The sequence below is a fragment of the Brachyhypopomus gauderio genome, chromosome 4, assembly GCF_052324685.1.
Source record: "Brachyhypopomus gauderio isolate BG-103 chromosome 4, BGAUD_0.2, whole genome shotgun sequence".
NCBI classification, from domain to species: Eukaryota; Metazoa; Chordata; class Actinopteri; order Gymnotiformes; family Hypopomidae; genus Brachyhypopomus; species Brachyhypopomus gauderio.
The window spans coordinates 16671442-16685185 of record NC_135214.1 but is presented as its reverse complement, the minus strand read 5'-3'; the positions used below and the strand labels follow the sequence as shown (position 1 = coordinate 16685185).

The 13744-nt window shown below is 41.3% G+C and overlaps 2 protein-coding genes across 6 annotated transcripts in view; one reads left to right on the top strand and one right to left on the bottom strand.

The window, feature by feature from the left end:
- lrp2a (low density lipoprotein receptor-related protein 2a) overlaps nucleotides 1–7300 on the bottom strand; it is a 56557-nt gene extending 49257 nt beyond the window's left edge. For all 4 annotated transcript variants that reach the window (XM_077002689.1, XM_077002692.1, XM_077002690.1 and 1 more), the window contains exons 1-2: nucleotides 7145–7300; nucleotides 594–707 (exon numbers count right to left, since the gene is read on the bottom strand). In XM_077002689.1, coding sequence (XP_076858804.1) covers nucleotides 594–707; nucleotides 7145–7214 — 184 coding nt within the window. In that variant the 5' untranslated portion in view covers nucleotides 7215–7300. The remainder of the gene's footprint in view (nucleotides 1–593; nucleotides 708–7144) is intronic.
- A 1361-nt stretch (nucleotides 7301–8661) lies between these two features.
- LOC143512416 (coiled-coil domain-containing protein 89) lies at nucleotides 8662–13556 on the top strand. Of its 2 annotated transcripts, none has more exons than XM_077002688.1 (7): nucleotides 8662–9069; nucleotides 9767–10239; nucleotides 10343–10473; nucleotides 10729–10865; nucleotides 11026–11102; nucleotides 11378–11477; nucleotides 11616–13077. In XM_077002688.1, exons 1-7 carry the CDS (start codon nucleotides 9010–9012, stop codon nucleotides 11700–11702), a joined length of 1065 nt encoding a protein of 354 aa, XP_076858803.1. In that variant the 5' UTR covers nucleotides 8662–9009; the 3' UTR covers nucleotides 11703–13077. The 2 variants fall into 2 exon arrangements, 1 of the variants encoding a protein (XP_076858803.1); XR_013130455.1 differs by lacking the exon at nucleotides 11616–13077 and adding an exon at nucleotides 13128–13556 and having other exon boundaries at nucleotides 8663–9069; nucleotides 11378–11548.
- Nucleotides 13557–13744: the final 188 nt, after the last annotated feature.

The window sequence follows — 13744 nt, the reverse complement described above, 5'->3', positions numbered from 1 at the left end:
CAGTGAGTCTGGTTCATTAACAAGTCGTTTGGGCTGAGAGGAACAGTGAGTCTGGTTCATTAACAAGTCGTCTGGGCTGAGAGGAACAGTGAGTCTGGTTCATTAACAAGTCGTCTGGGCTGAGAGGAACAGTGAGTCTGGTTCATTAACAAGTGGTTTGGGCTGAGAGGAACAGTGAGTCTGGTTCATTAACAAGTCGTCTGGGCTGAGAGGAACAGTGAGTCTGGTTCATTAACAAGCTCGTGGCAGGACTCGTCTGCCTAAACAGCCTCTACCTCAGCAAGCCGCTGTGAAACGTGGAGTTGTTGCTTCTAGCAGAATGTCGTGTATGACTTTTCCACTTGAAATAACTAGATTACATTTACAAATTAAGCAGCCTGTGATGTTGTTTGAACTCAAACTGTCCAACCCATCCGGCACAGTGTCCTTCAGCAGAATAAATCTGGCGTGTGCAACAAACGATCCACCACTGTATCTCATCATTCCTTATCACCATCACACAGTTGCAAGACCCGTCCATTACATCACCCGTGCGTTACGGCACGTCGGCGCTTGTGCGAGGCTGTGAGAGTGCGAGGGAGAGTGATACTCACGGCAGCTGCTCTCGTCTGAGTCATCCGCGCAGTCGGCGGTGCCATCGCAGTGCCAACCCGCCGGGATGCACCTGCCCGTCCCGCAGCGGAACTGGCCCGTCTCACACCCCGTCCCTGCAGAAGCACGAACAACATGACCTCAGCCCCCACACGCCACTCGCCACTACCCTGGTCAGTCTGATCTCTCCAGTCCTATTCAAGGAGCTAGTCGATGTCTTAAGGTGAATAGTTACAATAAGGAGAAAAATTCACCCACGCGTTCCAGACTGAAAACTTCGAAGGGAACCGGTATAACAGTTATTAGGCAACAGCAGGCGAGAATCAAGCACTGAGCTGATTCCAAATTTGAACGGCGCTCTTGCGACATGCACAGCGCACAAGCAGACCTGGGTCACCTGACCCACCCCGTTAACATCCAGAAAATGGATGGCACTCTTCACTCCTCTTATGAAAACACAGAAGCCCTCTTTGAGTGTACACAGAGGTGAAGGCTGCTATTGATGAATCACATAGTTAAGAGCATTGACATCCAGCGGAGCAGAGCGTGCCAGCCGGCCGGCAGACACTTATGCAACCCTTGCCGCTCTCTTCCCAATCCCCCCCCCTTTTGATCTCGGCCTGTGAGTGGCATCTCGGGAGATAAGGTACCACCCCTCTACCTTCCCCGCCATGCACCCAGAGATATCGACTGGAGCGCCATAGTTCAGACGAGGAACCCTCCGTCAGGGCCGCCGGAAAAAAGAGAAACACGGGGGGGAATGCGCGATTCTGATTGTCTCTCACTGACACTGATTAATGGTGCATGCTGTTCCTTGTCAGAAATGTAATTGGGATAAATAGTGGTACCGGTTGGTACCACAGCTCTTACACCCAAATTCCAAAAGCTGGAGGGAGAAGCAAGGTGGAGGGAGGTGGAGGGAGGTGACTGCGGGTGGGGTTGGTGGGTGAGTGTCTTATCACTTGCTACCCTTCGACACAAACGCTCTATCTCTGGGTGAATGCGTGAGATATACTGTGAGAAAAAGACTAACCAAATAAACAAAAGCAGTTATCAATACAAGCCTAGAACCTGATTATCAACATGCTCATTTAAGGATATATTGATTCAGAGGCTGTAGATTTTTTGTCTGTGACTTTAGTTTCATAGTTTCACAGATTGAATCGCAGTGTCTGATTGTGTAATTGTGAATTGGGAAGGACAGCGATGTTTGGAACAATGTTCTACTGACTTTAAGTGAAACACATTTTATTAGAAACTTCATTATTATAGAACTTGTTTCAGCCAAAATCTTATCATTATCAAAACAAAGGCAAAAAACACTGATTGAACTGTCATTCTATTATTGCTTAATTAAGACCAAGTTAAGATTTAATTAAAGAACTTGCATTTGACTGTAGTTATATTGGTTGGACTTTGATATATATATATATATATATATATATATATATATATATATATATATATATATATATATATATATATATATATTGATGCATTTCAAAACCTTTGAAAAGTATTACAGTTAGATGAACTCCTAAACAGACTGCATTCTGAGGTTGACATTTGACATTTATCCTCCCAACAAGCAGGAGAAAAATCCCCCACAACATTCTCATCATTCAGTTCAGAGTCTACTATCTCCTTGGTATAATATGATGATGGACAAATGGCCACAGCAACTCTACAGGTTATGCCTTAACTAGTAAGAGTCAGTGTGTTCAATTGTTGGTTTATTGGTCAGTCTCAATCACCATGTTCATTTTATATGACAGATGATCTCCAATGCAGAGGTCCATGATTGATCATGCTCCTTCTGCACCGCACTTATAGATCCCATCCTATGTCAGCAAGCTTTCTGCTCAGCACCAGGGCTGCTGCACTAAAAGCAAGTTGATGGCCTTCTCATATCTAGAGGTCCTGACTCACATTAACAAGGCCACACCAGACCCCGGCACTTTTAAAGCCAGCCAAATGGACTTCCAATTTAACTCCTTCAGCAGCCAATTGGGAAGCCAGCCTTTTTCCTACTCGGTTTACTAATGATAAAATTGCGCCTCCGCTTGCTCAAAGGCGGTCTTTGTTAGGGGGACATGATCCCGGAGGTTTCAGCAGCGTCTGTAACACACAGGTAGACAGTTGGCACATACGGTACCGGGGGAGCAGGTCACACTCGCTGACACAAGTCACACAACTGGATTTAGCCACCTTGCCAGCAATGATAGACACTGAGCTCCACATGGTGGAAGAGAGCAGGAGGAGCTTTGGGGAGAATTACTTCACGTTTAGGTCATAGATGAAGCACTGAGACAATCCATTTTATTCTTGACTGCACAACGCTGTAAGGTATTGCTGTCAGTCAGCAAATCATTGAAAACGGTAAACTGCAAGGTCAGAGGACGGGCTTTGCTGACAGCCCTCTCCTGATGACAGCGAGCTTATATCTAACCTCAGTACTCTATACATTAGGTTAACAGCTTCAACCAACCTTTGCCAAGAGAGAAACCTATCTGCTTGGACCTTCAAAATAAAGCCTGTGTTTCCTGACAGTATCGGTTCTGGGAAAGGTGACAGGCAAAGTGAAGTGGGCTTTTTTGAACAGTACTATCCTGTGTCGAGCTGTTCCTTACTTAGCAAAAATTAACCCTGTACTGACATTTGTCCCACAAAATTCCCGAGGAGGTTTCAGAAGGATTTAATTTGAACGTCTTAATTTAGGAACAAAAATTGAACTCAGACTGTGACAACAATAAAAGAACTCAGAATGACAAAAAAGAATACCAACACGATTGCCTCACTGGTCATTGTGTGGACAGAGGCCTGTATGATGCAAATGGAATTGTGCTGTTGAAGGGGTTTGTGCTTTTTTCCCCCCCTGCCTTATTAATGCCTCTGCTCCGGCTGTTTTGTTTAATTTTGTGTTTTCTTTTTTTCAGCCTCCCTCTTCTTTGGGACCATGTCCTTTCTAATTAGCTAACTTAAACCCACAGCAGGCGAGAATCCCCAAAACTATCTGAGGGAAAAGATAAGGGGGACGCCCCACCACCAGCCCACAAAGGGCAGCAGTGGAGGAATTTTCATTAGAATGAAGCCTCCCAAAGGCTTAGACCCCACTGTGAGATCACAATGGCACAATGGGCTGGCTGGCTGGACTGCAGCCCCATAACTGAAAGTGTCAGCATGGCAAAAGGCCCTATGGAGATGGATAGCAGAGTGGAGGAATACAGTAGAGCTTCCTGTGGAAAAGAAAACCCTGCAGAGTCTTCCCTTGCCTACCCTCCCCCATCCTTCTGTCACTCCTACCTACAACACAACACAAATACACACACACACACACACACACACACAAATGGCACTTGCCAGCCACTGTCCCCCCACAACATCTCTTTCTAGTCTCGTGGGGGCCATGGGAGAGGTGCTGCCTCTTTCATCAATGCCGCCTTGTTTTGGTACGTCCCAGCAGCCCGAGTGAATGTGTTGGGGGTGAGACGGGCAGCGCGGTGAGCCAGGGCTAGCACTGCTGTCAGAGCAGAAGGCTGCTGCCTGTTTCATATGGAAATGGATGTGGCAGAATGCAGTCGATCGCTTAACAACTGACTTTGGCTCTCACAGCTACATTGAAAGCAGAGAAAGGACCCAGTGGTACACTGAAGGGGTTTGGCATGGAGGGAAAGCCGAGCGCAGGCAGAGCATGAGTGAGGCTGCCAATTAAGCTATACTGACAAAGCTTGTCTGGCCTGAAATTACAGCGAGGAACTTACTGGAAGTCATTTAAAGAGGACAATCAGGTACCACTGAATCCCACAGTTACACCTAATGGAGTTTAAAAAATAAATGATAGAAGTACATAATTGATATAGAGATAAAGTAAATCATAAAGAAAAGTTAAAATTAACATTCTGAAAGAATCTTTTGATTAGCCAAATACTGTTTGAGATACAGTTGAGGTGTTTTAAAAAATTGTTGGTGCTATGTCAAATGTTTCCAGCAATGTTTCAAATGTTTCTGCTCTGAAACCAAGAGCATTAAATACAATCAGAAACTGTATGAATTTGATTGTATTTGAGTTGTTGCTAATACTGCAGATAAAGGGTCTGTTTTTTGCAGTGTTTTGGTACAAAATATATTACTGTCTGTTCAGATAATATGGTAGCCTCCCTGCTTTATGAAGACAGAAGACAGGCTTGTGTGGCTACATGTGTGATATTGCAGAAGCAAAGGCTCCTTTCACATATCTTGAAATACATACATTATAACTGACTGATATTTCTGTAACATTTTCCTGTAGCAGAAACTTTGGTTGATAAGACAAGCAAAACAAACAGCTTATACTTGGCTTTTAATACCTTTTGAAATCAAGAATTGAAAATAAAATACAGATATAGAATCTTTTGATTTGTCTTTCTTTCTTGTTTGGAAATATATACACATCAGATCACACCCTCTGGAAAGAGCTTCAAAGACAGTGGAATCAGAGAGCAGCATCAGATCATACGTTGTGGACAGTGTTTCACAGATCAATCAAGCATTCTTTGTCAGATTAATAACTGACAGGATTACAAGGACAAAGAAATGGATAACTAAAAAATATGTAATGAGAGGGTTAACAGTTAAGATATTTATCACCTACTTGACTTTGTAACTACAAAAAATCTAGCACAGTTGCAAAATGCCTCCATCATCAACTTTGTCATGAAAGTTCAACTAACGTTAACAGCGAATGTTAAGCAACAAGTAGCGTTTACTTAAGCATGTCAATCATCAACACTAAATAACTGCTTATGGACATGTGACTCTGGTATTTGTGCCAATTCAAGCACCTTAGAAATACCTACGAAGATTTAAAAACATGCATGATGGGTTATAACATGTAACAGATTAACTCATTAACACCAGTGATCAAACAGGCAGAGTGCTACATCTTCTAACAACTTTGACCCGTGGCAGTGACCAGCTCTGCGGCTGAACCCTGAAGACACCAGGAGATCAGGCTCAGTGGATTACACCACCTAACCTGGCCTTCTCCATTAAAGTCCTTGTGGTCACTTCCTTTCAAACACATGCTGAATGACACTGGACTAAACGAACCCATTGCTGACTTCCATTTCTAAGGAGATCAACTATGGCCTCATGTGCAAATCCTGATGCAGACAGAATTTATGGATTCATGTTCTTTCCAAAAACACTGCTGGTCCTGAAATGAACAAGACAGCGCTAATCCACAAGGGTTTGTGTGGGGACACATATTTGGACTTCCTTTCAAGGTCAGAATAGACAGTAGTTTTTTTTGCAAGTGAGAGGAGTCCTGACTACATTTCAGACAGACAACTAGAGATGCAAACACACATCTATTAACTAACCCAATAAATATAATTGTGGAGGACAGAAATCTTCCTAATATGTCAAGATAAGCGTGCCTGCTGTTTAGCGGTGACAATAAAAAAATGAAAGTATACAGCACGTCAGTATAGAGAAATTTTATTTTACTAGAGAAATAAAAAAGCACTTTTGATCAGGAAGGCTGGCTGCAGCTCAAGGAGCAGTAACGATGGCCTCCTGCGCCAGCTGCAGTGTAATTAGTCGCCTGCTTCATCGCTAAGGAGCTTACACACTAGAGGTTGTGCAAAAAGAAAGCAGATTACAATTTCAGAGGCTCGCGAGGTCTACCAGCATTTTACACTGGAAAACACTGAAACGTTTCCGACAGTCAACTGAATAAGCACCTATAAAACCTCCAAATTTACTGCGCAGTTTACACAAACAATCTAAGCAGGACATAAAACTGTTTGGCCTTTAAAACTGAGCAGCGGGCAAAAGTGTTTTGAATTAGATTGTACCAGCAGCCTGGGCTGTAGTGATTGTCTGCTGGTCACATGCTCGCCTCTGTTACCTAGCAACGGCAAAGCTCAGGCAACAGTTCTCCAAGAGAACTTCAGATCTTTGTGCGCGAGATTAAGTAACATTCTGAGTTGTAACTTCACTTGTTACAATGACAATATCGAGGAACGTTACGTTTTAGAACACCTTGAAATAACTGTTTATCGTTTTAAAGTAACACGACAAAAAAGTTTTTTTGTAATTTATTTCCCACTATAGTTTTAAAATGTTAACGTCTATTCACCCCGATTTGTTAACGTATAACGACTCTCAGCTTCATTAGATTCATACATTGTAGTTGTAACGGTATGTGCTAATCACGCGCCATAAACAAGGCCACTATTCAATCATTTAAATCTCATGGAATTTATAATAGTCTATGTTCCCCAAAATGACAACGTCATTAGTTTTTACCCTCATATATCAATGTGGATTTAAAGCGCATTTGGTTATTTTTAGATGAACCGTGATCAACATTGCTAACAGTAATACGAGGTAACAGGTCTGAGTGTTGAAATTTGATGTAATATCATTTAACATCTTTAAGATCGTTAGTACTCAGAGCAAGAGGCAACTTCACTATAATCTCTTGTTGCAGTTTCTACATAATAAAATTAGTCAGTAGCCTTGCTGTAAGTGACGCTGCTCAGAAATGCACGTGACATAAACAACTTACCTTGGCAATAACACTGAAGAAAACACAAAGTTAATATAGTCACAACTTTCACGAGCAGTGCTCGCTGCATTTTGATGCGCGCTCCCGGCAGGTCTCTCCAGCCCCTCGTGAAGCTGGGCAGATGGTGCTCTTGGGACTGAGATGCTGACGCTCGCCTCTCACTCACTTGTCCCGGGCTGATGAAAAAGGGCGTATACTAAAAGCTTAGACATAATGCCCCCCCTCCAGACACCCCTACCCCCTAGTTCAAAACCGTATATGGCGCCCAAAAAGCTAGGTGACCTCATGATGTAGACTAAAGATTCAACTTTGCCCTCTTTGTGTGTGTCTGTGTGCATTTATTCCTCGGTTTGATTAAATGGTGAATTAAAATCCTTCCATATTCACAGTTACCCAAAGGTCTTTGCAAGTTTCTGTTAGTTTTGTTTTGTTTGAGGTTATTTTGGGGGTGGAGCAATTTCTTTATTAATTGTGTGAATCCTATGTTAATGCATGTGTTTGCATGCATTTGTGAGTGTGAATGTGAATGAGTGGTAATGGTAGCTTTTTATATATTTCCAGTTTGTAATTCGAGGCATAACTTTGGCTAAAGGCTGCGCTTGATTAACTGAATAACTAATGGACTGTTAAATATTAGAAATAAGAAATTGTCTTACTGTAACACTTTGATAGGATTAGCAACCTATTTTTAAGAACAACGTAGAATCTGCCAGACTTTGGGTCTGATTATGTAGCAGAAGTCACAAATTCCACAGTCAGGAGGAGTTTAATGTATCAGAAAGGTTACTTCAGAGATCTTGAAGCTGCATAAGACATTATTCAACATATTTTACTCCAAAAGCAAGGGACCAAACTTATGAAGTTTAATGTTCGACATGCTGATATCACATAGCCATCCATACTGTAGCACTTCCAAAACATTATGTATGTTATACATATGTCGGACTGAAGACCCCGAATAAAAGGACACTTTTGACAAGTTTAACATCATATAATTAACGTGGACTCTCCAAATATGAATGGACTCTCCAAAGTCTCGGTACTACTACTGAGGATCCTATGCTGTGCATATTTCTGTGCTTTTTCTATGCTAGCATGTCAAACTCAACTCACTAACTCTTCAACTCTGAGTCAGGTGAGTTAGAACAGGCATAAACAAACACGTGGGAAATAGAGCATCAGAATTGAGTTAAAATTATTATTTTTTCAAATTCTACATCTATCTATCTATCTATCTATCTATCTATCTATCTATCTATCTATCTGTCTATCTGTCTGTCTGTCTGTCTGTCTGTCTTCTCTCTCTCTCTCTCTCTCTCTCTCTCTCGTTCCATGCAAATATTACAAAACTAGATACTATCTAGTTAAACTATGTTAATTATTTTCAGTCTCACCGTGTAAGTACAGCCTTCAGATTTGACATTTGCGTGGTTAAGTAGGACACCTATTAGTGAGACACTGAAGCGCTAGAAATGTGGTGGCGCCATCTGCTGGTGATTACGACGAGCAGTTTACGACAAAGCCAAAGGAAGGGAGGGGGGGTGTGGTTGTCGTTGTCTGAGAGCGTTCACACGTAGCACCAACATGTTTAAAAACCTTTTAAAAGCACACATATAAGCGTACGTCTACCACGGTCCGGAAACCTACATGCATACACCAATATGCGAAGCAAGCTGCGATTTATCAGGCAAAAAGAAAATCCAATCACTGTAACCAGTGGCAACCACAGAAACTTTGTATCTGCGACCTCGCCACAGCTCCACAGAATGAGACGCTACTGGCAGCACATGTGAACAACCTGTCGGCTATTTTTCCAAACACATCATTCCTTTATTTTTCGAAGCCTTCGAACCATAACAGAAAGCATGACATCTCCTCAAAGAAACCCAAAAGACCTCAAAACGATGATCATAGACACCAAACAGGTAAAGCGGCGACAAAAGGCTAAGATGAACCCAGATCTCACCTAGCTAGCTGTAATGGTGTGTGGATGGAGCCATATGATCACTACCGAAGGAATCCCTAGAGATAATACGTATTGACTGAAAAACTAAACTGCAATTGCCGATGTGCAAGATAGTTTCGGCCAGTCAAAATCTACGTGTTTTAATGGAATTACCAGAGGGTACAAAATATCCACTCTTTGTGAATGCCATTAGTAATCGTGCTGTGTCATTTGCCTCTTCCGAAAAAGCTTGCTTGCATCTGCATGTCTGCATCTTGTATTCCTGCTTCTGCCGATTTCTGTTAAATGCAATAACAAAGAGACGTGTGTGTGTGTGTGTTGCATGCTGTTTTGACAGAACAAAATTTTCTCCACATAATCAAGATTATCTGGTTTTTACGGCATTGATGTGCAGCTTTGTAGACTTTATTAACATTTATTACCGTCCACCGCAAACTAAAATATCAGTGCTGTCCAACAAGCAAGTTGTTGTGGTTTCAAGGACATGTAGAAAAAAAATATGAAAGACTCACAGACACTTTTCTTAGTTTCAGTCAGACTAAGCAATCTATCTAAACAATGAGCAAATCTTCTGCAGATTATTCATAATCACACAGATCTGCTGAGAATGCATTCATTGGTGTTAATATAAATGTCATTTCTATGATGGTCGCAAGGACATGGACGATGTCCACCAAGCCCTGGAGAAGCTGAGGGGACTTTCGCACGAGGAGAGGACCGAGGCAGATATGCTGCACTCCAGGATCGATGAGCAGTCCAGCCTGATCTGCGTCCTGAAGCAGCGGGCGGACGAGATGCTCCAGCGCTGCCAGGCCCTGGAGCACATCAACGGGGAGCTGGAGAGCCTTCAGGGCGCCGTGCAGGCCGAGCTGGAGGGCGAGCGCCAGAGGTCGGCACTGCTGGAGCAGAGGTTCATGGACCTCGCCGCCAATCACCGGGAGCTGATCGGCTTCAAGGACGAATACAAGAGGCGGAACGCCGAGCTGGCCAAGGAGAGCATGAGGCTCCGGGAGGAGAATGAGAAGCTGTTCAGTAAAGAGCTCCAGATGAAGGAGGAGACCGTACTCAAGCTGACCCACGAGCTGAGGGATCTCGCCGAGCAACACAGACACTTGGAGAAAGAATATCAGTGAGCTCCAATTACCCGCTGTCGAGAGTGTGATTCTTAGTCGAAATCGTCTTTTCTGTTTGTGTTTTGTTTTTCTTTTTTCACTTTTTTATGATGTTATTAGGAACAAAACGGTTGGGTTCCAGATGAAGATAAAGGAGTTGATGAATCAGCATCAGATTAAAGAAGCCTCCTTGCAGGATGAGCTGCAGAACACTCGCAAACAGCTGAAGAACGCAGAGGAGATGTGTGCAGGTATTGCCATCTTTAGGTCAGCTCTATGTCTGTCTAGGTCAGATCTGTACATCTAACTTTAGGTCAGATCCAAATGTCAATTTGTAGGTCAGATCTGTATCTCTCTTAAAGTCAGCTCTACGTCTCTCTTTAGATCAGATATGTGTGTCTCTCTTTAGATCAGATCTGTGTGTCTCTCCTTAGGTCAGATCTGTACATTCATCATCTCACACATTCATCAACCCTGTTTAACTTTGTGCTCTTTTATGCTGAAAGAGATGGATCTGAAACTCAGGCAAAGCTGTGAAAGAGGCATGATGAAGGAAGCAGAAACACGAGAGAAGCTTGAAGAACTTGTGAAGGAGAAGAATGAGTTGCTGGAACTTTCCATGCAAAGAGGGAAAATTATACAGGTGGGTCTACACTACATTTTAAAATGGAACATTAAAGCAATTTAATAAACCAGCATTTTATAATCTTAATTACAAACCTAATTTCATTTTTATCATAAAAAAAATGCAACAAATGAATTCATTGTGTTGAAGTGAGAAATGTGGTGCCTCTTCCTTGCAGGATAAACAAGTGGAAATCCAGGATTTGGAGAGGAAGAACCAGGAAGCAGAACTTGCCAGGAAAGATGCAGAGAACAGGTGTGAATCTAGCACAGAAGAGTATTAACCTGCCATTTCCTTTGGAGGTCCATATTGTACTGTCATTGTACACTGTCATTAAACCGCACCACTCATTATAGCAAAACAAACAAACTAAAAGCACCCGGACCACCAACGACTCAACTAAACAGACCCAGGAGTAGTCGGTATGCTTCACACCTGTAGTGCTTTTAGCAGTGACCTTTGATTAGAATGGACGTGTCTGCAGGGGGTGCAGGGTGTTCGTGGCATTTGGCTTTGGGTCTTTTCTCCAGGTTCAAGAGGGAAGCTGCAGTGGTGAACGTAGAACTTCGGGTGACGACCCTCCAGCGAGCTCTCCAGCGAGCACAGGACACATGCCACGCTCTTAAGAAGGTCTGCTGATCTCACCAGAAGGCAGAAAGTGACCCGTGTTGTCCGCTAAACTGACAACTAGAGGACATTAGGTCTGAGTCGTTCTTTGTCATGTCTCTGTGTTCGTTGTTGTAAATTTGTGCCATGTTACATTTGTAGGACTTTGAAGCTTATAAAAAGCACAGCAGTGACTTGCTGGCAAAGGAAATGGAGCTAAATGCTAAACTTCGTCACATGATCATCTGAGCTTCCCGTCCTCCCACATCCACCAACTCCATCTGTGTGATTAAACAGAGCTGCTCGTCATCACAATCACTGGATCAAAATGGAAATGAGAACACTGACAAACATTTGTTTCCATAGCGATTTTGCAAAACCAAAAGCCAATGGCTTCAAATAGATCTTGTCTAATTTGTTATAAAAGTGGGTATGTGTTTGTTTCTAAAAATGTTAGATAATGAATCAAAAACAAAAGTACAATTGAACCAACTTTTAAACATCTATGCAAAAATCTTTCAAAATCTAGGAAAAAATAATTAGTGTCTATACTTTTACATCTTTAAATTATCAGTAATTTATAAGTGTCCCTGAGGGTGGCGTTAGGTGAAATAGAGAAGCGTTTGTAAAGGGTTTATTAGAGTGGGTTTATTCTAATTAGGGTGCACTATCTTTAATTCTCCACTAGAGGGAAATATCGAGGGTTCAGCATGCGGTTGAGGTTCATTAGTTTACATTTGTAGCGACTTACGACTAGAACTGAATACAATTATGGGGTTAAAGGCGTTGCTCCTTTCGTTCAAAGGTGAAAGTAATGAGGCCTGAACGGACAACCTGATTATTAGTCGAGGAGCTTAATTACTGAGCTACCACCAGCCCTAGTGCAGAAATATTTTAAATAAGGGTAGTAAAAGCAAGTCATCCAAAAATAAATAAATGCATACATATAAATGTACAGACATATATACTAAGCCAATACTAAGCTTAGTTTAAGCATTAATTGATGGTAAGTTCAGGGGGAAAAACAATTAGAATGGGCCAGATATCCTACACACGAAATATCCTTAAAACTATAACTACGAAAGAATGTTTGAAGAGACTTCATGTTGTATGGAAGCTAATTAACCAGCTTCATTAAAATCATAGGTTAAAATGTCGATTTTCCTTTTTTAAGTATTTGTATTCCCATTCATGGTTGACTTGGGAAGTTGACATTAACTGATATGTAACAGTCATAGTTCATGAAATATTTCCAAACTGTCAATGAAATGATTCAATATTTACTTTTACACTTAGGAATACAGTCCTACTCTGAATATGAAAACATTAATATACCAGTAATCTAATGCAGTTAATCATTAGGTCTATGCTAGTTAGTATAATAATTGTTCTTATACAATGTAATGTCTGTAACAGTGAATTTTTGCTGGAACACAACTATATACATGTAGTGTTAGGCTAATTCAAAGTGTGTAGTGGACACAAATGTGTTCAAATAGTGCTTTTTTCTGATGTTTGAAAAACTTAAAACATTTTCAGTGCAACTCAGTAAATTCATGTCATTTCCATTCTAATACGCAGACAGGTAGCTCAAATGACAGAGAATACAGTGCACTTAAAATTATCATTTTGTGGTGGAATTTTATTATATGGGACATCTGTATGTTTTTACAGCATTGAAACACTTGCTCACTGTCTCAGCGTGGTGCGGGTTGTCTGCTGTCCTCCACCCACCTGAAGCTTCACCTTCTGGATCCATTTTCAAAAACAAAATTCATTAATTAACTGTTAATTCTTCCATTCATCTCATATAGAATTAGAATTTCTATTAACTTATATTAATATACTTCTACTTAATTAATATTAATTAATTAATATTAATTTCTAATTCAGGTTAATGGTTTAATGTATTTTGAAATCCAACTTCTGTGACACAGGGTGGTATATAAGGTTGTGTTTGCCATTGTTCGTGTGTATTTCTCTCTTACACCACTGGCTCTCATCAAGTACTGTAACCTGGACCACCTAATTTCATTACTTTTCTCCATCTTGACAAACTTCTTTTGTCTGTTTTTCTGCACTGAAAAAAATAAAGCATTGGCTCAATGTAATAAAATTGAATTAATCAATCACACTATTTTTTTTTCATTGACTCAATCCAAAAAACTAAATTCATGACTAAATGATAGTTTTTTAGATTGAGTCAATGAAAAAAATTTGTGTGATTGATTAATTCAATTTTATTACATTGAGCCAATGCTTTATTTTTTTCAGTGTGTGATTAGAGCAAG

Excerpts from the sequence above, each read along its gene's own strand:
- LOC143512416 (XM_077002688.1), top strand. The coding sequence starts at position 9,010 with ATGACATCTCCTCAAAGAAACCCAAAAGACCTCAAAACGATGATCATA. Across the intron at positions 10,474-10,728 it reads CGCAGAGGAGATGTGTGCAG|AGATGGATCTGAAACTCAGG; the intron begins GTATTGCCATCT and ends TTATGCTGAAAG. Across the intron at positions 11,478-11,615 it reads CATGCCACGCTCTTAAGAAG|GACTTTGAAGCTTATAAAAA; the intron begins GTCTGCTGATCT and ends TTACATTTGTAG.